Source organism: Diospyros lotus, chromosome 11, assembly GCF_014633365.1.
Source record: "Diospyros lotus cultivar Yz01 chromosome 11, ASM1463336v1, whole genome shotgun sequence".
In the NCBI taxonomy this organism is placed as follows: domain Eukaryota; kingdom Viridiplantae; phylum Streptophyta; class Magnoliopsida; order Ericales; family Ebenaceae; genus Diospyros; species Diospyros lotus.
The window spans coordinates 395,355-422,131 of NC_068348.1; the positions used below are offsets into that span (position 1 = coordinate 395,355).

Consider the following 26,777-nt stretch of genomic DNA (forward strand, 5'->3'; position numbering starts at 1 on the left):
TGGATGAATATGTTGTACGTGGCCTATATTAACTAATTAAATCTTAAATCTTCTTTCCAATCTATTGGGTCCAAAAGTAGATGAATGTATATATGTTGATTTCGCTTGTCAACAATGAGCAGTTGCAGGATCAGATCAAACTAATTAGTTTCTCCTTCTTACACCCTTCCTTTGGGTATAACTTAATCTGCAATTATAGGACACTATATAAAATTTGTTCTTTGCCAACCCTCAATGTACGTTAAGTGTCCCGGTCGATCAGAGCAGCAAATAGTATCTGCACAAACAATCCTTCTGAGTTAAAGCTTTGTCATGGTCCAATTTGGATTAAGAATCACATGAGTCCTCCTTACACTTGTTAATTATTTTTTCTACTTTTTTTTTATTTATAAATACATAAAATAAATCTGAGTTTTTAATCACCACACCAAAGGGAATGGGGATTCCTAATCCAATAATGGACTGTTAGGAGGAAACAGTATAGAAGATTGTTACAGTCCACCTGAGGAATGACCAATAATGGACTATTTCTTCAACTTACAACACAATAAGATAAAATCAAAGCCAAAAATTGAGAAAGAATTGGAGAAGCAGAAACAAACTACCTGACCAGCGAAATTAATTAATTAATTAATTAAATATCAAAGGGAACTGACAAGATTGATTTGTCAGTATAACAAGGGGGCCCCGCCTAGACTAATAAAGAGAGTTGAAAGTACAGAAAGTGGCGATAATGGAGGCTATGCAAATTAAGAGTGAAGGCAACAGAGTGACGTTCAAGAGGACACTCTCACCCAAGTACCCAGCTGCAGTTATTGTGACATCTGCAACCACTCGAGCGATTGTTCCAGCTTCAGTTGAAAGCAATCCACCATTGTAAGTTCCACGAGATAACCTAGATGACATGACTCGAGAGAGAAGAGACAAGTTCACACCTGAAATTTTTTTAAAAAAAATTAAGATCTTGCAGTTATTCTCGCCTCTAACCAAAAGCTTATAAATTTGACTGTGGAGGAAGGGACCTCCCCAAGCTTAAGGTCAAAATACTAAATAAATAGCTTTGTGAATGATTGTCATTGACATGCAGAGATGGAGAAGATAACCATTCCTCGCTTTTGAGAAGGTTAAGAGTAGTTTTAATGACAGTTTTACTCTTATTTGACAAAGAAGACTGTTTCCAAGAATTGTCTTTATCGTACGCAATATGTTGCAAAAAAAAAAAAAAAAACATTTTACACAAAACTTCAGCATGCTAGACTTTGCACTCTTAACTCATAGACAAGATCACTCTTAACTAGCGCACCCAAGAATGAACAGTGATCTCTACTTACAATTGTAGCATGAATGATGCCAACCACAAATTAAATTTTTTATGTAAAATCGGGACATAGGACAAATATCTTATTAACTGCTAGGAGAAATATTTTAATGTGTAATTCCAAAAGGGAGATTTCATAAAGATTTCTACGATATACCTTAGGCAGAATTTTTTAGAAAGAGATTTCTGTAAGGAAAAAGTAAATTGGTTTGACTCTCAAAATTCTCTAGGACTAGTCAAACAAGGATTTTTTTTTTTTTTCTTCATAAAGAAGACATGCTTCAATAAGAAGAGAGATGGAGGTATCTAATATTGAAGGTAGTACTCGAAATACTTTCATACGATGGTAAAAACATAGATCTACCCCAATTTATTCCGAAACGTTGTTTAGACTGCTTTGCTGAATTCTCTGGGTGATTATTTTGTTTGTTGTTCCTCCCCGGATCTGCATGCGGAGCTGGTTATGGAATCTGGTTTTCGTCCAGGTTCCTTGCCTATTCGCTATTTAGGCGTCCCTCTGATCTCAACGAAACTCATATATACTGATTGTTGTTTGATCCTTGATCGGGTGCGTTCTAGGGTGGGTTCTAGGGTGCCTTTTATCCTTTGTGGATAGATTTCAGCTTGTTCAATCTGTTCTCTCCACTATCCACATCTATTGGGCCTTTATCTTTATTCTCCCAAAAAAGGTCCTCAAAGAGTTGGAGCAAATGGCTTGTGCCTTCCCATGGAGTGGCTCAGAATTATCCTCTCATGAGGCCAAAGTGGCTTGGTTGGACATTTGTTGTCCCAAAGATCAAGGCGGCTTGGGTCTTCGTCCCTTGTTCCTATGGAATCAAGCCCTTGTTGCTAAACTCACCTGGTGTCTTATGCAGGCTTCCTTTGAATCCCTCTAGATTTAATAGATTCACTCTTAATGTATCAGAGAATAGTGCTTTTGGTTCCTTTCGACCCCCTATTCCTGCCCTTAATACTGGTGTAAGCTTCTCCAACTTAGGGGAAAGGTTCGTCAGTTCTTTGGGTGGTATATAGGTGATGGCCAAAGGATCTTTCGGTGGCATGACCGCTGGCATCCCCTAAGGGTGCTTGTTGATGTCTTTTCTCGCCAACTTCTGCGTCAGTTCTATCTCCCCTCCACTGCTAAGGTTTATGATATTGTTGTGCAAGGTGCTTGTGCTTGGTGCTGGCCTAAGTCAGGACCCTCTCAAGTTCTTTAGCTCCTTCTTTCCTTGATGCTGGGCCTCGGTCGCTCCCAGCATCTAATGGCATGTTTTTAGTGAGATTTGCGATGTGGGCCTTACAGGCCTGGCGCAATAAGGTCCCCTGATTTCGTCTTGTTTGGCATGGGTCTGGACTCTCCTCCTATGCTTTTATCCTATGGCTTGCTATTAGGGAACGCCTGTCCACTCTGGACCGGCTCAATCTCTATTTGCCTTTCCCTAACCGATGTTATCTCTGTTAGGCTGCTGTAAGACCCCATTTCGGCATAAGGTTGTCACGTAATTTCAATGAGATTTAAATACCGAAAAGTGACTTTGATAGTAAAATAAATCGCCGAATCGACAGAAGGGAGTGTTTTAGAGCTTAGATATCAAAGGAAAATAATATAGTATTAATGAGCAATTCGAGAAGTGATTTTTAGCATCGGAATAAATTAGATCAGGAATAGTTTTCGATATAGCTTTGAATTAGGCCGAAAAATTGAATTGTCATAAGGGACTTTTGATCTGTTAACGGAACCCTTGAGAGACCTTGATCTTTTAAGTAGAACAACCCTTGAGCGATTTCGAGTCAAAGAGGGAGAGTTTGCAGTCGAAACAAAAATTCGGGTCTAAGTGTAATTTCTCAAAATTGCCTGAGAGAGGTCAAAAGGACGATTTTTCGAAGTCTTTGGGGGATGAAATAAGGATTTTTGGAACTTGAGAGTCTAAATGGAAATGATAGAAAGTTCAGGGGCTTGATAGAAAGGGCCAAAGTGTAAAAGTCAAAATTTGGAGGGGCGAAAGTGTAATTTCGCAAAAGAAGAAGCTGTCGGCCATCAATCGACATTTCCGACCGCGGGGAACCCAAGGAGGGTGGTCGAGCATGCATGGGGAGCGAGTCTAGGCCGACATCGAGCAGCGAGGTGGCCGGAAATTTGAAGAAATTGACCGCGATTTGATTGGCCATGCCAAACCTGTAATCAGCCATTCAAGGCCGTTAGTCGAAGCTTTTGGGTCACCCGAGGGCAGCTTGAGACATTTAAGGCATCGGGTAAGGCATCCATGAGAGTTTCGAGGGCCGATTTCGCCTATAAAAGGAGCTCGTTTGGCCGAAGGTTTTTGGCATATTGGAGCTTCACATCGAGGGTGATATCGAACGAATTGAGGGATGAAACCATAAGGCTTTTGTTGCCCATGAGGTAAGGAAGGTTTCTAGAGAGTTTGAGGCGTTTTCGTGTGCGTTTGAGGGGTATTCGAGCTTGGCCGGAGATGGGAGGCGGGCGATGAGGCTGAGGCTTTGGCCAGTCGGTTGAAGGCCTTTCGGTGCTCGTTTCAGGCATCAAGAGGTGGCATTATGATCGACTTGGAGAGGGCTACCAGTTGGTGTGGTCGCAGAAGGATTCTGGTCGTCGGCCGGCAAGGTGCTCATCGGAGAAGAAGGCACGCGTGGCCTTCACACGCGGCTGCTACGCGTAACCCACTCTCCAGGCGCGTGGGAGCGCGTGCAAGTGAGTTATTTTTCGATTTTTTTTTTCATTATGCCTAGAAAATTATTTTAGGAATTTTTGTGCAAAAATATTGGGAAAAAGGTTTGAGGAGATATTTATGTTAGAAAATTAGTGAGGAAAAATGAGAGAAAAATGGAGAAAATGTGAGGAAATTAAGGAAAAATTAGGGTTTTGATACCTATTGAAATGACTATGATGATTAGGGTGCTTTGAGGCTTGAGGTGAAGTGACTTGTGCGAAGTTTGAAGTTGGCACAAAAATTGAGGTTGTGCACGCTAATCGAGGCATTCTGAAATTTGTCGAAAGTGAGTGATTCTACCTGAAAAACTGTTTTGTTGCATGTGAAATTGTCTACTTCAAACTTGATATGATTTCTTACAAAGGTATTGTTGCATGTAAATGGTTTTAACTTGTGATGGTTGTTTTCATGAAGGCGGTTCGTCTCTAAATGTTTTATGCATATGTATTGAATTTTGTACGATAAATTATATACATGAAATGATGTTTAAATGATCCATAGTTGATGATGTTGGCATTGGCATGTTTGTGTGATGTCTATGTGGGATGTGTGTTGTCAACCTGTGTGAAGTACTTGAGTGATAGCACTAAGGAAGTGTGCCAAGGGAAAATACCCATTGTGACAGGGGTTGAGATCGGACTTCACCCTTGCGAGTCAACAAGTGGCGGGGCTGCGAGTGGACACCACCCCGGACCGATTCAAAGTGGCAGGGCTACGAGTGGACACCACCACGGGACCATTGAGCGGTAGTATTGTTCCCGAGGTGGACGTGGGTTCCCAGAGATAGTGTTGATCGTCTTGTGGCCAAGGTTGTGTTGGGATCTGGATGCTTTTGAGTATGAGTGTAATGCCCAGACAGGTTGTCCCTCTTAAACAGGATTGCGTTGTGCCAATGTGTCGATGTGGTTGCGTTGCCTTTAGAGAAATTGCATTTTCCCTTGTTAGGGTTAAGTGTTATGTGGGATTCTCTTGAGTTGAGGTATGTCGGAACGTGTCGGTTTTATTCATGTTGCATATATTTATGAAAATGTTTTTGAACTCTCACTTAGATGATTCATCATCTAATTTGGACTATATCCCTGAAATATTCAAACGTTTCAGGTAAAAGTAGTGGCGCTAAAGGAAAGGGGTTATCGAGATGTAGCCGTTGATTTCATTGGTAATCGTTAGCATAAATTTTGTTTATGCTCGAGGTGATAGTAGTTATTGTTGAGAGATGAGACTCGATGTATTTTGTTTTGAAATGTCTTGTCAAACAATTTCTACGTTATGAATAAAGTGAATTCAGTTATGTATATTCGAGGTTCAATCTTGTTTCCGCTGATGTGATGATATTGCTAATCTTAGCTTATTCTTAATTTAATATGCTGAGATAGTGGATTGGGATTGTCGGGATTTTGATTTATGTTGAATGAAGGTTGTTGAAAAAAATTATATCCTCGAAATTCCAATTTAACGCGTGTTTTGGGAAAACAGGGTGTTACACTGCTCTAGAGTGCCACAATCATTTGTTCTTTGTTTGTCCCTTTTCTTGGCAAGTCATCTCTCAGCTTTGTCGTCGGGTGAAGTTTGCATGGCTCTGGCGATGCTAGTCCAAACGGATTTTTTGGGCTGCGCATAGATGGTGTGGAAAATCTCCGAGGGTGGCGGCAGCTCGAATTACTCTTCAGGTTGTTTATTTCATCTGGCATGAGCGAAATAATCGATGCTTTAGGGACAATATGCACTCCCCTTTCTTAGGTTGCCTATCAGATCCAAACCTTTGTTTGACTCACTTGGTTTCATTGCGTTTCCCTTGTACATTGCAAGGTACGACCTTTATCCATTCCTAGCGTCTTTCACCCTCTTGTTTGAGCTAGTCCTCTTTTTCTTCTCTATTGTCGTCATGTTGTATATCCAAATGCTATTGATCTTCTTGACTGTGAGATTAGGGGTTTTGCAGGTTTGTTGGCTGAGGTCTCCCTTTGATCATTTCCCTCTTCTCGAGATCGCCCTTACCTACTGCTCACTTATGATTCAGGAGACTTATAAATTTGATGGTCTCCCCCCCCCCCCCCCCCCCCCCCATCCTTCCATCCATTCGGCTCTATCGAGGCCTCTAGTGCACTCTCCTACCATCCTTAGTCATGGGCTTCCCTCAGTCTTTCGCCTCCGATCTCCTCTCCTCAGTTGGCGAGAGTTTCCTTGGCGATAGTGTTTGGATCCGTTTCTTTTCCCAGTGATCCTCTCATGCTCTCTTGGGCCTTTTTAGCCTGACTTGGTTGTTGCTGTGTTTTTCCTTTTGCCTCGCATGTTAGAGGCTGATTCAGTTTTTGTTTTGTTTCTTTTCTTGTGAGTGGGTAGTTTTGTTTCTTGTTTTTTGCGGGGTATGCCCCAGCTTGTTTTGTAGATGCTTGTGCGGTTTTTCTTGTTAATATATTTTATTTACACACACAAAAAAAAAAATACTTTGCTATGTAACGATTCATCATATGTGGGATACATCAAAAAATATAAGTCAATCAGATAGACTTACCCTCCAGTACTTCAGCTGAAACAAACATTATGAGTCCAGAGCAGACATATTGTGGCACAGAATATGGAATCATTATGTTGAAGCTTAGAAGTATGCCCACGCAAACCATAATTTCAGATGCTAATAAAATTTGCCTGCAATAAGATTGATGAGGAAATATAAACCAACAAGGAACTATAGGAGAGGGTGACAGATTTAAGAATCTTGCTCACTATTATTATAAACTTATGTAACACATAATAACAGAAGCAACTCTCATATTACCAATTGTAAAAGTTTTATTTCAAATTTTCTGCAGCACGTCAATGGCAATGTTCAGTTTCTATAAAACAAACTTTCAATGATTAACCAGGAAATGACACTTAATGACTCATCAATGGACACCTCAGATAACTATAAGCCATTATTCCACGCAATACAGAAGTTGACTTTGTAAGGAAAAAACTCTGATATAAAACATACTGCCATATTTTATTTCTGAAAGGAGTTAAGTTTGGCAACTTAATACATTCAAAGTATACATATTTTATTTTCTTCCATTGCACATTGCCCATGTGGATAACCAAAACTAGTTTCAAGAGGATAAAAGACAAACAACACAAAACCTTTTCATTTTCAGAAAATAAAAAGTTGTAGAACTTTGTCAGGTGTAAGTCTTTATGACTATTGCCATGGTAACGCAAAGAATAATATAAAAAAATAGCCAAATAAACTATAGCAGACTACAGATGGATTGCTGGTAGTTCAAATTCCAATTGCAGCAATTAATCACATGGGCTAAACCAGTAATATGGCCTAAAAGACCTTGCCTATTGCACCAAGTGCTCCATAAACCATCCTCTGGTCAATGGTGATGGTGATCATTATTTTATATGAATTACAATCCTACCAATCAAAAGCCACCCCACCCAGTCTTTGTTTTACAACAAAAGGGCATCTCCAGTGCACGAGGCTCCCCAGTCCAAAGTAGGTATAGAATTGCATTTCCGCACCTCAACTAGATGCTGGTTAATCTCTGAATTTATGGATTGTCCATGTGAATGACCCATCAGGCAATGATGTTAAAATGTACTCTATTGGCTCCATTGGGTGCGGGTGTTAACTTACATTGTCATATTGCTTCTTCATCAGCTTAAGCTTTTAGAGTTCTGTTATATGGTAACAGAGAGACCAAAAAGAAAAATAACAAAGGTAATCGGAATTGACATTTTAAGAGGATTTGGTTGTTTAAATCTGATAGTATTGTTGGAAAGTAAATAAACAGAAGTTTTACATCCAAGGATAATTACAGAATCTTACATTAGATTTGTCATAATATTCTCTTTTTCTTGAACTTACCTACAGTATAGATCTTCATGGAGGACAATTCCACAAGAATACTGAACACACTTTCCAAGAGTAGACAAAATAGTTGGTAAAGTTGCAAGTCCCAAAGAAAAAAAATACGAGGGGTATTAGATATAAAAAGCGAACTACAAAGATAGTTTAAGAACCTTTTCAAATGGAAAAGGTTCATAAAGCAAAAAGGGGTCTTAGAGATTTAGAAGAAAACTATAAAAATACCATACAAGTCTCAAATGTCATTGTAGAGCTGTTAGCAATGTTTTCATGGTGAGAAAGAATGAGGATCCATACCTTAGGTAGGTCTTTGTTAAGTCAAACATGATCCAAATAGGTTATATAAAGTGAGAGTAAGTTTGATGGAAAGTGGATGCTATGGCAAACCTTAGGTAGGTTTTTGTAATTATCCCCTTTTTCCAAGATGTGATTAATAAGTTGATGTCGTGTTCCTCTTTTTCTAACATGAGTTTAATTTTGACTTCTGTAAAGAAAATCAACCAACAATGAATTGTCGGCTTAAACTCCAGGTTCATAAGAACAATCATAATGAATCTACAACTGCATATAAGTATAGATCACAAGCAAATCTCCATGGAATTACCTGTCTTCAAACATGTTGCTGATGTAGCTTCCAACAACAATGTTCACAGGGAGAACTGTTAGGCCAAGACATGCAAGAAAAATTGCTACTGTACTCATGGACCAGTTGAAGTAGAATGTGGTTACGACACTAGATTCTGATAGCAAAATCTCCATTGCATATTTAAGCATGAAGTAAATCAGCAATTGCACCTGAAACATGATTATTAGGTTCTCAATGTTATTTGGTAATATATGATATATTTCCAACCAATTGTTATGCCAACAAATACAATTGTGGAAAAATACTGTTCCAATGGTGTTAGCATAAGAATATGATATGATGAGACCATTGAGGTGAAGTCCATGGGATAATTTCGCACCATGGGAAACTTTGTGATAACTCTAATAACTAGAATGAAAACCAACCACCATGAGTGGCAAAAAGGTGACTGGTTTCTCCATGGTTTTGGGGAAGAGACTAGGTGCACAACTGGTAACTCCAACCAGGTATGTCACAGAGAATTGACCTAGGAATGATTCTGCGGTAGCCTAGTACGATGTGGATCCATGAGCCCTTGGGTGCCCTTTGAGATGTATACATCACTGATGATAATTTGTTAAATAATTGTTGATAGTGGTTCCCAAATTGATTTCATGACCACTACATTGAATATCTATATATGAGATATATGCTACACCATGTTATTTGAAATTACCGAATTAAAAATTTATGCATTGGAATGTTTTGGAAATGGAAACAGTGTTATCCGTATACACATGAAAATATAATTATTTTGGATATGAGCTATATATGTGTAGAATAACTGTTCACTAAGCTGTGAGTTCACCACTTTACCTAACCATTTCAGGTGATTAGCAAAATGATGGGAATGGTAGTTGTCTAAGGTTTATTATATACTGAAACAAGACATAGTCATTGAAATGAAGGTGAGAATTAGAGGGACAATGAGATCACGAACTTGAGATAGGCAAAGATAAAGGGAGAGAGCAGAGGCGCTCATGGAGAAGCAAATCAATGGGGAAGGGATGGGAAGAAAGTAGGGGAGAGGCTATGGGGAAAGAGGAACCTGATCAGCCAAGGTGATTAGAAAGAAGTTATTGGTGAAAATGAATTTCTACTTCCTAGGAACCCCGGGGAGAGAGAGAGAGAGGGAGAGAGAGAGATTTGACACTTTGGATTGATATTGAATAAAGTGGAAACTTCTCTTCCTGATTTTTATCTATTTTCTCTTTCTCTCTCTTAACTTTTGCTGCTTCTTCTCTTCTTCTCAAATTTTTTTTCTTCTCTTCTGCTTATTCCCCTCTTTCTTCTTCAATCCTTCTCAATTTCTGGCTGTTCCACATCACAAAATCCTTAAACTCAAACTCGAAACAAGAGGCAATCAGGGAATACTTTTAACCACTTGATTTTTTTAATTCTTTGTAATCAATTGATTTGTAATCTTTAAGGATGTTTGATATGTTGTATTTTATAGTGTATTATAATGCATATAGGAAGTTTTCAGTTGAATTGTGATAGTCTTATGGATGAATTAGGCTAAGTTTAGGCTTGGGGTTCACAGCTTGAGAAAGGGGAAGGGTGAGACAATTAGAGACTAAAAATTAAAACTAAAACAAACCTTTACAGATGGTGTTAGTAATCTATACGCTGATGCCATAGAAGTTGCTGGTCGACGAGACTCCTCAGAAGCTTCTTCACTTCCATCCAATTCTTGGTCACCATCTTCATCTTGTTGGTTTCCTTCTGAATCTAAGAGCAATGGTTTCCCAAGACCCTTTTCCACTGCATCATTCTGTTTTTCATCTGCCATCCAATACAAGCATCTATCAGTCTTCTTAAGACATTGACATACATATAAACATATATATATATATATATATAACATACATACCGTTGATAATATAAAAGGATAAATATAAATAAAATCTAAAATAGAATCCTAGGATTTACGTAACAATAGTTATGTGAATGAGAACATAAAAACCAACCTCATGTCTGAATATCCAAAACTAATTTTCTGAACTGAAAAAATATTAATTACATATTTGCACAAACTTTCATCATTTGTTGAGCATTTTACTGGGTAAATCCTAATAGAAACAAATGAGACACATGTGAAGAGTTGAGAGAGAATAAGGTCCCCAAGATGTGATTTTTGGCAACTAATGTCGGACTCTTTGAAAGTTGTTATCAAGCTCAAATAACTATTAGAAAAACCAAGGGAAATATCAAGTCAAGAAGATCCTGCCACGGGGGGGACAAAGTAATGGGGGGAAGTTAGAATATAATTCAGAAAAGTAACGTGATAGGAAGTTGAAATACCGGCAAGTCCTTTATGTATGGTATTCTCTTTAATCTGGTGCGGGGGCTCCTTAAATGATATCCACAACCATATTAAATAAATAAGCCATGCTATAGCCATGATCCAACCAGGCAAAGTATTTTGGTTAAACGTGATCTTGGAAATCTTGAAATTAGTTTGAAGCAAGCCAGCAATTGCAGGACCACAAGCCATTCCAAGAGCACTAGCACTAACAAAACCTGCTGAAGCCTGCATGCGGAGTTTGAGTGGTACGCAATCACTGATATAACGCCGGTTAACAGCTCTGGCAGAACCAAAACTGCAAATTTGAAAAAACATATTTGTCTTAGCATGTATTATGAGGTGAAGTTGCAATCTCAAAGAATACATACTTGATACACAGTCTAAAATAAGATCAAAAGTAAGCAATCTGTCTAGTATAATTTGAGTGTGCACCTAAGCTAAATTAATCAAACATGTTAGCATAAGAAACTGATATCACCAATAATAGATTCTGCATTACACAAAATTCTTCAACAAGTTCAATTGATTCTTTTCTTATATGTCACCTTCTAACAGTACATCCATGCATATTTAGAATGAATTCATTGTCTGCCATGAAAAATTAAATTATTCACAGAACTTTTGGAGACCAGTAAACACAACACATCAGCAGGGAGGAAAGTGGGACAAGAAGGCAATGGCATAGAAATAATTATGCGAGAGCCAAAATAACTCTATATAGGACAATTTTCATTTTTTTTTTTTTTTTGTGAACCTAAAATTGTTGTGCAGTGAAATTGTTGATGTTTGATACTTCTGCATCAATTATTCACCGGACATCGCTTTGTTAGATCCTCAAAATTGTTGTTCTGTATCACCCTTAGTAGTAAATCTGATTTGGGAAGGTATATAATAAACCTTAGACAACTACCATTCACATAACTCATCCAGCTTGCACAAGTTTCTGATCTTAACTCGGGAACTTATGAGTCGATATATCTGGAACAGAACAATCAATTGCCAAGCACAAGAATTTTGTTTTCGTTTGAAAACCACCGGGACAAAAGGTCTAGCAACCATCTTTTCTGTCATTGAAGTGTATAACTAAATTGCAAGTTCCAGGAAAAAACCAAAGATATTTGCAGCATTTTTTTTCTTCCAAGTAATGATGATATACAAGCACTGCTCAAATGGGAGGGGTTGAAGAATTACTTACCCACAGAAAAGGCGACCAATAAGAAGAACCGCAATGGAATTAAGATCATATGCTAATGCATACAAGGCATTTCCCACGAGCAGAACTATACTACTAAAAACTAAAGGTTTGAAGTATGATTTATTTGACCATGCACTGAAATATACAGAAGAAAAAATCTGTGCAACAGCCATTGCACCAATCACGATCCCACAAACAGTTGCTGCAGCACCCAGGCTCATAGAATAATCATCTGCTGTTGGAACAATAATGTATGTGTTAACCATATAGAGAAAGGTGTTTGCTAGGTTCAATAAAAGCGACATAAAATGGTATCTCTCATCATCAACATGTTCCTCAGCTGGACTAGGTAACTCTTCTTGCATTATAAGTGCATGTTGTGCCAAAAAGTGGAGGAAATTTGTTGAGTGTGTTAATCTGTCGACAGCTGCTTTTATTGAATCAATGACAGGGTCCTGCAGATGAATTCTGTTTAGTAGAAAAATAAGCATAAGGCAATGCTACCTAAGATTCAAGGTGCACCAATAAACTAAAATAAAGATACAATCAGAATGAGCTGAATCAGGCATAAGCCAATGCAAAGAAAACCTGTAACGGAAGAGCAGGTTGGTCATAAATAGACAAGTAGCTTCCCTGACGATCCTCAAGATCTGCAAGATTGCGAGACAGAGATCCAACAACTGCCCCCAGCCCCTGAAAGATCCGTGATTGTGAGTGAGTGGTAGTTGTTTCATATGAAGACATAATATGTGACATCTAAATGAACACAACATATGCCTGTGCGCATGTGCGTGTGGGGATGGGGGTAACAAACTGAAAAGGAATAAGCTTAGAAGCCTGAGTTGGCACATTACCACATGCTTGAAAACTTGCTGCAGCTGTGAATAAGGATGATTAGCACGAGTCTTGACATAGTAATTAGTAAATCTATAGCCAAATCGCTTATCGAATTTCTTCAGTATCTTACGCAGTCCAATGGCATTGATCTCAACAAAAAACAGAAGCTTCAAAAGATCTCGCCCCACTGCTCTGTAAGTTTCTCGCAATTCAGATATTTTTGATATATCTGGGTGCTGTTGAAGAAAATCCTGCTGTTCTCCAAGCTTGGCTATCCTGCTTGCAAGTAGCCCTTGTTGTTCCAACAGAAAAAGGACAATCTTTTCGATCTATAAATATGACCCAAGCAAGGATAAATTAAATAGTCAAAAAACAGCAAGAAAACAAGAGCAAAAATTTATCAGTGCTCGACCTTCAGCATATAAAAGATATATATTAAATTTCTTCAAACAACAACAACAACATATCCAGCCTTTATCCCACTATGTGGGGTCGGCTACATAAATTCTAAACTTCCATGTATTTCTGTCTTTTGTCATATCTTCAAGAATATGAAAAATCATATTTTGCAACAACCCCAGCCTAAATGATACTTGACAAGGTTCTTGTCAACTATCATTACTTGTAGATGTTTACACATAGAAGGAACAGAGTAGAAAACTAATGAGACTTGACAGTAGTTGCACACTGCTTCTCATTGTGCTGTGGCTTGCCAAAGTCCAATGTAGATTAACTCATCCCTATACCGTACGGAACCACAAGAAATATTAGATAAATGACATCTATTAGAACGATGCACCTGATCTCTATAATGGAAGCTTATCTGGCATTTTTGACGTCTGACAGGAGATTCAAACCCACTGTGGATCACTGGATAAAAGAATCACTACGTTTACTTGGTTAAAAGAGAGAATTGGTCTGTCAGAATTTTCTAGGCATTAGAGTCATTTTTAAAAGTTATATCCAATTCTGAGAGTTCATTAACACTTACAGAAAACATTTCCTAGGAAAAAAGGTTGAAACCATCAAAAGGATAAAAGCCCAGAAAACAGATGAGAAACCATCAAACAGATGTAAGACAAACATCCAAGACATTCATGGATGCTTAATCAGACAAAATTCAAGTACATTCAGAACAATTAACCAAGATAAAGTCTGGCACACCTGGCTATCTAGCATTCTTGAGAAATCTTTCAGAACCTGTCGGCGGTCTAGTGCCCCAATTTCAATTTGGCGAGCATAATGATTCACTTTCTTTTTCATTAATTTATAGTTGATGTAGTAACTGAAAAGGTAAAAGATGAGGTCAGATAAAATAAATATGCATAAAGAAAACATTGAATGATAAATCAAGAACAGCTACAAGCTTTATATTCTTCCCCGCCACAACACCCCCCCCCCCCCCCCCCCTTCCCCCCATTCCTTTGTGTATGCCTAATCAGTCTTTCTCAATTATGATTTATGAGGCACTTGGTCATTCTTTCAAAAACAGGGCATGATGGATCTAGCGTTTCAACATTACAGATAACCAAGGGCCATATTCTGCTCCAAGGAATTTAATTTAATTTTTCTACTCCACCAAGGGACACAAAATGATCCAAAAACATGGGAAAAATAATGAGGATGTTACCCACAAAATTAAGGCAAGATGGTTAAAAAGGAAACGTGCATCTAATGTTCTATGTGATAGTAAGATCCCATTTTAAAATTTTATAGGACAATTATAAGACCACCTTCATTATACGTCACCACATGTTGGCTATAAAGCATGAGTGTAACGTCACCACATGTTGGGCTATAAAGCATGTATGAAGTATGAGTGTAATGGAAATGAGAAAGTTAAGATGTGTGGCCATACAAGAAAAGATAAAATTAGAAATGAAGTCTTTCATAATAAGGTTAGAGTGGCTCCTATGAAAGATGCAACAGCAGTTTTTTTTGTTATTTTATTTTTATTTGTTTAATTCTGCTTAATATTTAAGTTATTAGGTTTTAAATAATTTTTTATTCATTAGCTTTAATAAGTAGTGTTGGAGAAGATAAAGGAGAACATCTAAGCTATGACTGAGAGGATAAGAAGAGGAGAAATTAAAGATAGAGATGAAGGAGAGATCCAGCTGCAAAGATAAGGATATTCCTTAAAATCAGATAAGGAAATCCTGATTTAAATTGATCTCAATCTAAAGAATGATTGTTGTAATCTATACCTAAATATTAGGAGTGTAATCTAGTCCTAAATTTTAGGAGTTTTCTTAGGAAACTCTTTGTATATATTTGCATCCCACGGTTTAATGAATTCTATGGAAGTTATTTCATTCATGAAACTTCCAGTGAGTTTACTCTTCAAGTAGTCATGGGACTAAGCATGTGCCTTTTAAAAGAGATAGATTCCTAAGATTAGATTGATTCCTTTTGGATCAAGGATTAGATTTATTAGCTATAACCTAGTATAAATAATCTTTTAAGAGACTTCGTAGGCAGCCGTTTTTTATTCTCATTCAACTTTTGAGGTTTTCTTAAATCCTAATTTCATATCTTTGTTCCAGATTTGAACTTACACTGTTTTCGCACAATTTTTGCTCTTGTTTTTGTTGATTCTTCCTCCCATACTGCATTAGTGAGACACAATTAAGATGGTTTGGTCAATGTGAAAAGAAGAGCTCTTGCAAGGATAGTTGATGGAATGGAACAAGTATGTAGCAAAATAGATAGAAGAAGACCACGAAAAACTTGGGGGGAGACAATTAGGGATACAATTAGTTATAAGGTGTCCTTAAAGAAGAGCCATAAATAAAAATGATTGGCAAGCTAGAGTTCATATAGGCAACCCCATATAGTGGAATAAAGGATTGGCACATTGTTCTACAAAGGGAGGGAGGACACAAACAGCACAGTAGCTGGTGCAATTTTGAAGATATTTTTCACTTCAAACAGTGAAACTTCAACCATTCTTCTCATAATGATTTTCTCCTTTCTTTCTTTCTTCTCTCTTTCTTTGTTATCATTTTTTTTTTTGCAAGAGGGGGGGGGGGGGGTGAGGAAAATGGCGATAAAAGTATTCTACAACCAAATGGTATATTTTACAAGAATCTCCCACATATTTCTAAACTCAACTAAAATTTATGTGATGCTCAAATTTAGTTGTATTCATCCGTCCCCGTGTATTATAACACTCCAGTTATAGTACTGAAATAGAATGCCTACAATCTCTCAAATTCATCAAAGGTTATATAGACTTCTAAGCTTGCTACAGTTTAGAAGGTCTACTCAACAATTTGTTGATCTAGCTCTTCCATTATACTTTCATCTATTCACTCGTCTTCAAGTTCACGTGAATCCATGTTAGCCCCTGTAATCAACAACCAAATAAACAAGCCTACAATATCTGATTTCATTTTCAGATTTCTCACAATAATTTCAAATAACTATGAAAGCAAATTAACTACAGAAGGAAATTGGCAGGCCGTAAAAGGAGATGTCTTCCCCTCCTGCTAAGAATGTGGTGGAAGAAAAAGAAGAGATCTCTTGTCATGGCCTAAGCCTGACAATCTTTCCTCTTCCTATTCGGTATGAATGGGAAGATGTTTTCTAAGTAACTGAGCAATGAACTGAGGGAAGAATGAAGAAGAAAAAGAGAATTGAGAGAGAGAGAGAGATTGTGAGTAGGGATAAATGAGCTTATATTCTCGATTGATTCCCAAGGAAATGGGTAGTAGATGATTTATACAACTAGCCAAGGAACATTCCTTACAGCCAGGCAGTTGTAACCGTCTCTGCCAACTCATTCCACTAGCACGTGGATTCCCTAGGCTAACAACCTCTAACAAACTATAAATTATAACAACAACAACAACATATCCAGCCTTTATCCCACTATGTGGGGTCGGCTACATGAATTCTAAACTTCTATGTATTTCTATCTTTTGTCATATCTTCATTGAGATCCATACACTTCATATCAAACTTTAATGTCTCCCTCAAAGTCTTCTTAGGTCTGCCTCTACCTCTTTTTTTGATTAATTGTTCCATTTCATCAACTCTCCTCACAGAAGCGTCTCTTGGTCTCCTTCTCACATGACCAAACCATCTTAGTCTAGCCTCTCTCATCTTCTCCTCTATTGGCACTATTCCTATCTTATTACGAATAACTTCATTTCTAATTTTATCTTTTCTTGTATGGCCGCACATCCATCTTAACATCCTCATCTCCGCTACACTCGTCTTTTGCTCATGTTGGTATTTGACTGCCCAACATTCTGAACCGTACAACAAAACTGGTCTTATAGCTGTCCTATAGAATTTTCCTTTCAATTTTAATAGGATTTTATCATCACATAACACCCCCGATGCATTTCTCCATTTTAGCCAACCTGCCTTAATTCTATGTGTGATATCCTAGTGAATTTCTCCATCTTTTTGAATCACTGATCCCAAATATCGAAAATGGTCTTTTCTTTGTAAGATTTGGTCTTCCAATTTTATTATAACATCCTCCACTTTTGCATTCTTACTAAATTTACATTCCATATATTCTGCAACAAACTATAAATTATAGCGGTAACAAAATAGAAATTACAAAAATGACATTACAGTAATAACAGAAACAAAAATGCAAGAAATCGAAATCTATTTCCTAAGGTCAGATCCTTAGCATGACATCTCCCCCCTTGTTCAAAATTTCTTATCCTCAAGAATGCTAAGGAGGTTGGCCAATCGGGGAAACTACTTGAGCAAATCTGGGAGGTATTCCCAAGTGCTGTCCTCAGCTGTTCTATCTTGCCACTTGACTAGAACCTGGATTAGGGGTGCTCTATGCTTGTATATGATCCGCTTGTCCACTATGGCCTCTGGTTCTAGAGTCTCACGGATCTCCTTAGGCAATGTAGGTAAGGAGGGAGACTCACCCTTTGTGCTCCTACCGACTTCTTCAAGAGGGAAACATGGAACACCGAGTGGATGTGAGAGTCCCTTGGGAGTTGCAGTCGATAGGCCACCTGCCCAATCTTAGCAGTTATGGGAAAGGGCCCATAATATTTAGGACCAAGCTTAGACACCTGCCCCCGAGATATAGACTTCAAATAAGGGTACCTGAGCCGCAAATACACCTTTTCTCCCACAGCAAAGTTCCTCTCACTCCTCCTGCGGTCTGAAAATTGCTTCATCTTGTTCTGGGCTAAAGCTAATTCCCTTTTTAGCTGTTGTATAACCCTCCTTCTTTGCTACATATATTCCTCCACGATGGTCACTGTTGAATAATTTCCCACAGCTAGTAAAATAGGCAGTTTGTATCCAAATAGGGCCTTGAATGGGGACATCTTAAGGGATGTGTGGTGGTTGGAGTTGTACTACTATTGGGCCAAGGATAACCACTTGTGCTAGCTCTTAGGATGAAGGAAACTCACACACCTCAAGTATGCTTCCAAGCTTTGGTTAACCCTTTATGTTTGGCCATCCATTTGCGGATGATAAGCTGTGGACATGTTCAACTTTGTTCCCAATGCTCTCATAAGCTCCCGCCATAAAAGGCTAGTAAAAATTTTATCCCAATCTGATATTATGGCCTTAGGAACCCCATGCATTTTCACCACTTCATCCAAAAAGACTCTAGCCACATCTTAGGCTGTAATGGGGTGTGTCAATCCTATAAAATGTGCAAATTTGGTCAGTCTATCGACTATCACCAAAATGCTGTCCTTACCTTTTGATTTTGATAGCCCTTTAATGAAATCTATAGATAAACTTTCCCATGCTTGGTTCGGGATGGACAATGGCTGCAAAAGGCCCGGGTAAGCCACAGTTTCACTCTTGCATCACTGGCAAATGTCACAAGTTGCTACGAACTTCTTCACTTCCGTTTTGAGTCCTGTCCAAAAGAACAGTTGCTTCACTCTGAGGTAGGTATTCTACACCCCTGAGCGCCCTCCTATTGCAGACTCATGCAGAGACTTCATTATCTTTTTCTTGAGTTCACCATTGTTCCCTACCACCAGCCTCCCTTGGTATCTCAACAAGCCTCCCACCAGGGAATATTCTCCACCCTCATCTCTGTTGATAGCCGCCCTTTCCAACAAAGCCTTTACCTTCTCATCCCCTTCATAACTGGCTATTATCTCTTGGCACCACTTGGGGACTAAGGTAGTAATGGTGATCAAACTTCCTTCCTCATGGAACCTAGAGAGGCCATCTGCAGCCACATTTTCCTTTCCCTTTTTGTATTGAATACTATAATCTAATCCCATCAGTTTGGACATCCCTTTCTTTTGAAGTTGGGTGTGCAATTTTTATTGCAAAAGAAACTTTAAACTCTCATGGTCTGTCTTGATGACAAACCTACCCCCCTCCAAATAATGTCTCCATTTTTCCACAGTTATTAGCACAACCAAAAACTATTTTTCATAAATGCTAAGCCCCATATGTCTAGGACTTAGGGCCTAGCTGAGGAAGGCCAATGGTTTACTCTCCTGCATCAAAACCACCCCAACTCTTGTTGCACAAGCATCAGTTTCTAAGACAAAGGGCTTGTTGAAATCTGGCAACCCAAGAATAGGTACCCCACTCACCACTTCCTTCAGCCTTTCAAAAGCTGTTCCTTTGACCCCCAATTAAATCCCTCCTTCAAAAGCTCAGTTAACGGTTTGCTAATAATCCCATAATTCTTAACAAATCAGCGGTAGTAACCAGTCAATCCAAGGAACCCCCTTAATGCCTTGACTGTTTTTGGTCTTGGCCAAGCCACCATGGCTTTCATCTTCTTAGGGTCAGTACTAACTCCTTTCGAAATTAGATGCCCCAAGTATTCCACCTGACTTTGACTGAAAGCACACTTAGTTCTTTTGATAAAGAGTTGATTGGATCTAAGGACTTCAAAGGTGATTCTCAAGTGGCTCAAGTGTTGATCAAAGGAAGAACTATAAATGAGAATATCGTCAAAGAATACTAGTATAAACTTCCTTAGGTAGGGCTCAAATATTCGATTCATAAGGGATTGCAAAGTGGGCGGAGCATTGGTGAGCCCAAATGGCATCACCAAGAATTCAAAATGGTCGTGGTGTGTCCTAAAGGTTGTTTTATGGGTCTCATCCTTATTTAATGATAACCCGAGCGTAGGTCCAATTTAGAGAAGAATTTGGCTTGATGGAGTTCATCCAAAAGGTCCTCCACCCAGTGTTCAAAAACGCGCTAAGCGTTAGTGGGGCGCCAAGCTGAGGCCTAGCGCCTAGGGCTCCTAGGCGATGACTAGGAAAAGTGTTCATTTCACTTCCTGTTTTCTTTTTTTTTTTCTTTTTTTCTGAGTATTGAATAATTGACATTGAAATTGAATTAAAACAGACATCTAATAAACTGGTGTTATAGATCAAGTGATCAACACCAAGCTTGTTGCTGCAACAACGCAAGCTTGCTGCTGCAACAAGCAGGAAGCAACAAGGAGCAATGTTTTTTACTTTTTTACCGAAGGCGGAGGAAGATGGATACATACCGAAGGACGACGAGATCGGCGACGAGAGATGACAGCCAATAGATGAGATTGGCGGTGATGAGAGAGAACGACCAACATATGAGATCGACGGTGACGAGAAAGAACAACCAACAGATGAGATTGACGGTGGTGGCGAACGATGTGACACCCCGGCCCCACTACCGGGTGCCACCGTAACCTACGGTTACAACCCTGGCCTGTCTCGAAGGACAGTTATGTCCTACCAACATAAAATATTAAAATAATATTGGGCGCCCTGGGTGGGGTCCAGGCTTCGCTGCCTTCGATTATTAAAAATTCGAGTTTATAATGTAAAAGCAACGAGTATATACCCGATTCTCGAAACCAATTAGGCCCTTAAAATATAAATCCAATTTCAAATAAAACAAATAAATATCAACATGCCCAATACAATACTCCAATGGTCAAGCATAACTAGTTCACACTCACTGAGTTACTCATAGTGGGGACCTTAACTTGATCCAAAGCAAGTTTTATTTAAATCACAACCATCTTCCGTAGCCCAAGTATAGAGCACATATAATTTACATAAATGACACGAACATGACCCACATTCTCATTGCCCGCAATTACTGTTAACCGACGACTTTTCCACCACGACCGCTTTCCCCTTTTTAGATCTTGAGACACCTATTGGGTTAATGGAGTGAGGGGGGGTGAGTCCGGGGACTCAGTAAAGGCAATATGCAATGTAGTAAATTAATGAGCATGACATCATAGATAAAAGTGAAATGCAACATGCATGCAAGCCACTTGTCCTTGATGGTTATGGCGTTAAGTTGGAGATAATCCACACAAAACCGCCATGACCAATCATTTTTTCTTGACTAGTAGGACAGGGGATGCAAATGGGCTTTGGCTAGGTTTAATGAAGGACTGTTGCATCATCTCTCTAACCATTTTTTCTATCACCGATTTTTAGACTGGTGGATAACGATAGGACTGGATATTAATGGGTTCTAAATTGGGTTGGAGGTTAATGGTATGGTCAAATTCCCGAGTAGGAGGAAGGGTTTTTGGGTCCATGAATAGATCCTCAAAATTCAATCAGCAATTGATCAAGGAGAACTGAATCATGTACCTGGTCAAGCATGCTCTCCGGTATGCTGACTTGGAAGTGAATTTCTCCTTGGTCCTCCTTACTGTCCAAGTCCTCTTCCATTGCCACAATGGAGAATAGTTGGGTCAGATGGTCCCGCCTGCTTTTGAGCACCTTTTTCAACCTCTTGTCGATGATCAATTTGCAGGTTCCCGCTTCTCTTCCTCCGGTTAGAGTCAACTTCCTCCCTTCCTTTTCAAACGAGACTTCCATTCTGTTGAAGTCAAAACTGATGGGGCTAACTCCTTTCATCCAATCCACCCCCATAACCATATCACAACCTCCCAATTGCAATAACCTCAGATCTGCCTCGAACTCCTCTCCTTGCATCTCCCAACAAAAGCCATTGTAGGCTGATTTGCTCAATACCGGCCACTGTCACACTCAAGGAAGGTGTCCCTGCGAGTGGACACTTTAATCTCCTGGCCGTGCTTTCATTAAGAAAGTTGTGGGTACTCCCACTATCTATCAAAATCATGAGGTTGCCCTCCTTGGCTTGCCCCTCCACCTTAATAATGTTGTTGTTGGCTACTCCTTTCAAGGCATGAAGGGATATTTCCCCATTATCTTCCTCCTCTACATCCTCACGGTCTACTTCTTATGCCTCCTTTAGTTCCTTTTCTTCATTCCCTTCTAACAGTAGAATCTGTCTTTTGCATTGATGACCGATGTGGTATTTGTCCCCACAATGGAAACAAAGGCCAGCTAACCTCTTATGTTCCCTTAGTTGCTCCCCAAAAGGTACTAAACTCGAGCCCGATCCACTCTTACCTCCACTATTCACCTTTGTTGGTTCTCTACCATATCCCCCTCCCCCTAAGTTAGAGGCTCTTGCCACCATCCCCTTTGTTTGTTGTCTCTGTTTTTTTAATAGCGCCTCCACCAGCAACTCTTATAGACAGGCATTTTCTGCAGCTTGTTCTACAATCTGAGGCCTTAACACCTTTACCATAGGTCTAAGCTCATCATTGAGCCCACTCAAATAGCTAGATATGAAATAAATTTCTGATAGATGGGGGTTGTGCTAGATCATGAGTGATTGCAGCTCCTTAAAACGCATATGATAGGCTTTTACACTCCTGGTTTGTTTGAGTATTAAACTCTTCTATTATATCAACCATGCTCCTCTCCCCAAATCTTTCACACAATTTCTCTGATAACTCCCCCCAAGTGCCATTCCTCCTTAGCCTTAAACACCCTTGAAACCAGGCATCAACCGCTTCATTGAAGTAAGCTGATGCCAATGACACCCTCTGTCCCTCGGGAATGTTATACCAATCAAACATTCTTTCACATTTTCTCAGCCACCAGCGGGGATTGACTCCTTCGAATGTGGGAATTTCCATCCAAGGCAAGGGAAACCCCGGTTGGTGAGGATTAACTGGACCATCCCTTCCCCTATCCAGTAATCCCTCCAATTCCTCTTCTGGGTTAGCCTCAATCTTTGAGGTGCCCTGTCCCCTATCTCTTATATTCCCTTGTAGGATTGGCTCTATTCTCTCTCTAGGAGGAAAGTAGGGAGATAAACTTACCATAATTTGGCGAGCAAACATCACCATAAATTGTTGCATCTGGGCTCCCAGGTCCTCTCTCACTCTTGCTATGGAACCCTCTAATCTTTGCTCCAGACCTTCTATGGAGCTCTCTACCTTGCGATCCATTGCCACAATCGCTTCATGACTCCAAGTAGCTCCTAACTCCAGTTGTTCAATCCGATTCTGGGTATCGACCATAGCTAAGCCGAACTATTGCAATTGCGACTCCAGTGCCTTCGTGCGAGTACCTTCTGCCATGGTTTCAGCTATTGCCGCCGAGGACCACCGCTCTAATACCAATTTGTCACAGCCTAAGCCCGACAATCTTTCTTCTTCCTATTCGGTATGAATGGGAAGATGTTTTCTAAGTAACCGAGCAATGAACTAAGGGAAGAATGAAGAAGAGATAAGAGAGAATTGAGAGAGAGAGAGATTGTGAGCAGGGATAAATGAGCTGATATTCTCGATTGATTCCCAAGGAAATGGGTAGTAGACGATTTATACAACCAGCCAAGGAAGATTCCTTACAGCCAGGCAGTTGTAACCGTCTCTGTCAGCTCATTCCACCTGCACGTGGATTCCCTAGGCTAACAACCTCTTAACAAACTAGAAATTACAGCAGTAACAAAATAGAAATTACAGAAATGACATTACAGTAATAACAGGAACAAAAATGCAAGAAATCGAAATCTATTTCCTAAGGTCAGATCCGTAGCATGATATCTCTCATCTTGAAGCTACTCTTCTTACCTTCTGTCAATTCCCCTGGATTCTCATAAGCATAAGATTGGGGACTTAATAATTGAAGAGGTGGATCAAATACTATTTGGAAGAGCGCATGTCATTCCTTGGCTTGCAGATCCCAGAGGAAGCTCCTATGGCCATGCTGATGGGTAAATAGCTCAAATGCAGTGACGTTGATTCTCCAGTGAAGTTATTTGCTCACAGCAATCACTGGAAGTTGCAGAGGTAAAGATAGAAGCCTCAGAGGGTGGTACAACTAAAGGGAAGAAAGCGAGCTCTCTGTCGTAGCAGTCGTATTGGAAGGTTTTCAGCACAACCCCTCAATCGCACACTGAAAATTTTCAGCTCAGTGATGGGAACTGTTTTGTAGGCAGTTCAGTGCCTGGGCATGTAATGTGTTTTGTTTGTCTTCTTGGTTGGTCGATCTCCTGTCAATTTACTTTTATTGCTCTTTGTTTAGGTTAGTTGGTATTTATCTTTGTTTCCAGAATATCCGAGTTCTTGTTTTTGGGGCTGGCTGTGGTGTGATAGTTGTCGCAGGTGGCCTTCACGTATGCTCTCTGGAGTTCCTTGGCCTGAGTTTCATCTCAGTGCATGTCCCCCATAGACGTGCTTCATGCCATGTTTGGGCCTTTATCGGCCTTTCAGGCAAAAAACAAAATAAAATAAAATGAAATCAAACAATCTATTCTGTTCCAAAAGCTTTCCTAATTCATAAAGCGTCTCACATTTTCACCTGGTCTGCTTCAGGGAAAACAAACTCCTGTTATAAACTCTCAACATTTATAGATGTCATAATATCCAGTAAACTAGTATCATCAAAGTACAAGCCTACAGAATTAGCTGATCAGTGAAATTATTCTAACCATCTATGTCATAGATGGACAGGACATATGTATAATGGACCTGTGCATAACTTTTGTAGCTAATCGGCAACTGGTCTAGCAGTATCTCTGTATCTATGTCTCAAAGAAACCTGCTATAATACCTACCAATGCATAAAAATAGGAAGCAATATATACTAGTTCAAAATGAAGTACATGTAAACATACCCTTGCCATTCTTGAATCTGTCTTTCCTTCAATTTTTTCCCAAAAGCTACCATCTCTCACTGCAGTAGACATGAGAGAGTCAATTACTGAATACCGAGTGCTGGAAAATTTCAAAAGCAACAAGGCAAGCCATTTCTAGTGCCACATAATATGCTATATGTTTACTAAAATAGATCACAACTAAACATGCTACTCTATGTTGCAAAATCAGGTTATGAAATAGTTCAACAAATAACCTCAAGCCTTTTGAGGTTGATGTGCCATGCCCTCATTAGGCGTTCAAGTAGATAGGAAAGAGAACTCAGTAAAAAAATTGTATCAGATAAAGATAGACGAAATAGTCAAGAGGGAGATAAAATTCAGGCAAGAAAGATCTCCACTTTATATCTTGCTATTGCAAAATTTAAAGGAACAATTTAAAGGAATGGGACAACCAAACCCTCCATGTATAAAAATACTTAGTAATTAAAGCAGTTCTTAGCGAAGTTTTCCATCCGCACGTGAGACAAAAAAAAAAAAAAATGTGACTTCATTAATCTTTTGAGATACTTCTGCTTATAATGCTTATCATGGTTACCAGGAGACATTTAACATTTTAGAGTTCTACCTTACAATGTTCTCATAATTATGAGACCATAACAGCTAAAGTTCTTACAATCTTCATAATGGCAGAAACTGCCCCCTATATTTCTCATAGCTCAGGCCCTGATATGCTAAAACCAGAATATACAAAAGACAAATGCACACACACACACACATATATATATATATATGAAGACATCGTCAACAAATTTAACTGTACATGAAGAATAAATTATAGTACAATCACTCCCACAAAAAAAATTCATTCAAAACGACATATGTTTTATATGTTATTAGAAGTATTTCTCTATCAATTAACTACACATTATAGCATAAAGTATAACACCATTACGATCCCTCAATTCTTGCAGCACATTCGACAAATAAAAAAGAATTGAGGGAAAAACGAAAAATAAAAGAAATACGAATAAGAAGACGAATCAAACAATCCTTGTAGGTAGCATATGGTTGGTAAGGAAAGCTAAAGAACAGCACATCACATGTATCACGCACATACGCTTGTAAATATAGACAATAAAACATTACTGAAAGCATATAGCAGGACGTGCAATACCGCAGTGAGGATTAGAAGAACTCGGCCTCGTGATAGTTTAGAAGAGCATCAACAAACACGGAAACCGAGAGAGAAAAGTGGCGCTCCGCCGGAGAGAGAGAGACTAAACAAACAGAAACGCAAACGCCGGAGAGATTCTCAGATTCAAATCATTGAGATAGTGAATTCAGTTTCGAGATGTATCCATTAACTATACATCATCATCACGACGTATGTATTCATTCAAATACGCGAGAGCTAAAATGGCGAATTTGGTCTCCACAGAGATTTCGGATCTTCTCGGAGAACGATAGAAGCTCTGCCTCGCCTCGCCTTGCCCTCCCGGAAAGTTCCACAGTGATTTTTACTCCTCTGATATGTATATATGAATATATATATAAATATAAAGCTTAAGCTTATGGTGTTGCGTATAAGATATGGTGCCTGGACCCTCCTCCGTTTGTTTAGCGTAGCATTAGCATGGGCTGGCTCTTTAATCGCGAACAACTGAATGAGGTCTCAATTTACTAAAATGACCTCAATTATTTTTCAATTTTTAATTAATATTCACCACTATATATATATATATATATATATAAAAGGAGGTAGTCTATTATATGTATCGTTACGTAATAAAAATAGGAAAGATCATTTAATTGATGTTTATTACATAATAATAATAATAATAATAATAATAGTTTGTTGACATGAGCGGATATTTAATTAATTAGGGAATCTGCAAAAAGTGGATATATTTCCGGTGCCGGTTGCCGGTTGGGTCTGAAGTTGAATGGGACCGATCCATCTGCAAGGATGGAACAAGACAAATGTTGTTGTTTGGGGACCATT

General features: G+C 39.0%; 1 protein-coding gene across 3 annotated transcripts; it reads right to left on the bottom strand.

Moving 5' to 3' along the window:
• Positions 1-10: 10 nt before the first annotated feature.
• LOC127813185 (SPX domain-containing membrane protein At4g22990-like) lies at positions 11-26,343 on the bottom strand. 3 transcript variants are annotated; one of them, XM_052354001.1, is made up of 11 exons: positions 25,950-26,342; positions 24,794-24,852; positions 14,030-14,150; positions 12,883-13,194; positions 12,617-12,721; positions 12,029-12,483; positions 10,830-11,128; positions 10,126-10,310; positions 8,505-8,695; positions 6,563-6,696; positions 11-277 (listed from the first exon to the last, which is right to left on the bottom strand). In XM_052354001.1, the coding sequence occupies exons 2-11, from the start codon at positions 24,844-24,846 to the stop codon at positions 204-206; spliced, it is 1,929 nt and encodes a 642-aa protein (XP_052209961.1). In that variant the 5' UTR covers positions 24,847-24,852; positions 25,950-26,342; the 3' UTR covers positions 11-203. The 3 variants fall into 3 exon arrangements, 2 of the variants coding, with proteins under 2 accessions (XP_052209961.1, XP_052209960.1); XM_052354000.1 differs by lacking the exon at positions 11-277 and adding an exon at positions 594-935 and having other exon boundaries at positions 25,950-26,328; XR_008026085.1 differs by lacking the exon at positions 11-277 and adding an exon at positions 8,288-8,384 and having other exon boundaries at positions 25,950-26,343.
• Positions 26,344-26,777: the final 434 nt, after the last annotated feature.

Bases quoted from the DNA above. Each gene is read 5' to 3' on its own strand.
- LOC127813185 (XM_052354000.1), bottom strand. From the start codon at position 24,846: ATGGTAGCTTTTGGGAAAAAATTGAAGGAAAGACAGATTCAAGAATGG. The intron at 13,195-14,029 runs GTGTGCCAGACT...TCATATTTATAG, and splicing joins CAAGAATGCTAGATAGCCAG to ATCGAAAAGATTGTCCTTTT. The intron at 11,129-12,028 runs GTAAGTAATTCT...TCAAATTTGCAG, and splicing joins ATTGGTCGCCTTTTCTGTGG to TTTTGGTTCTGCCAGAGCTG.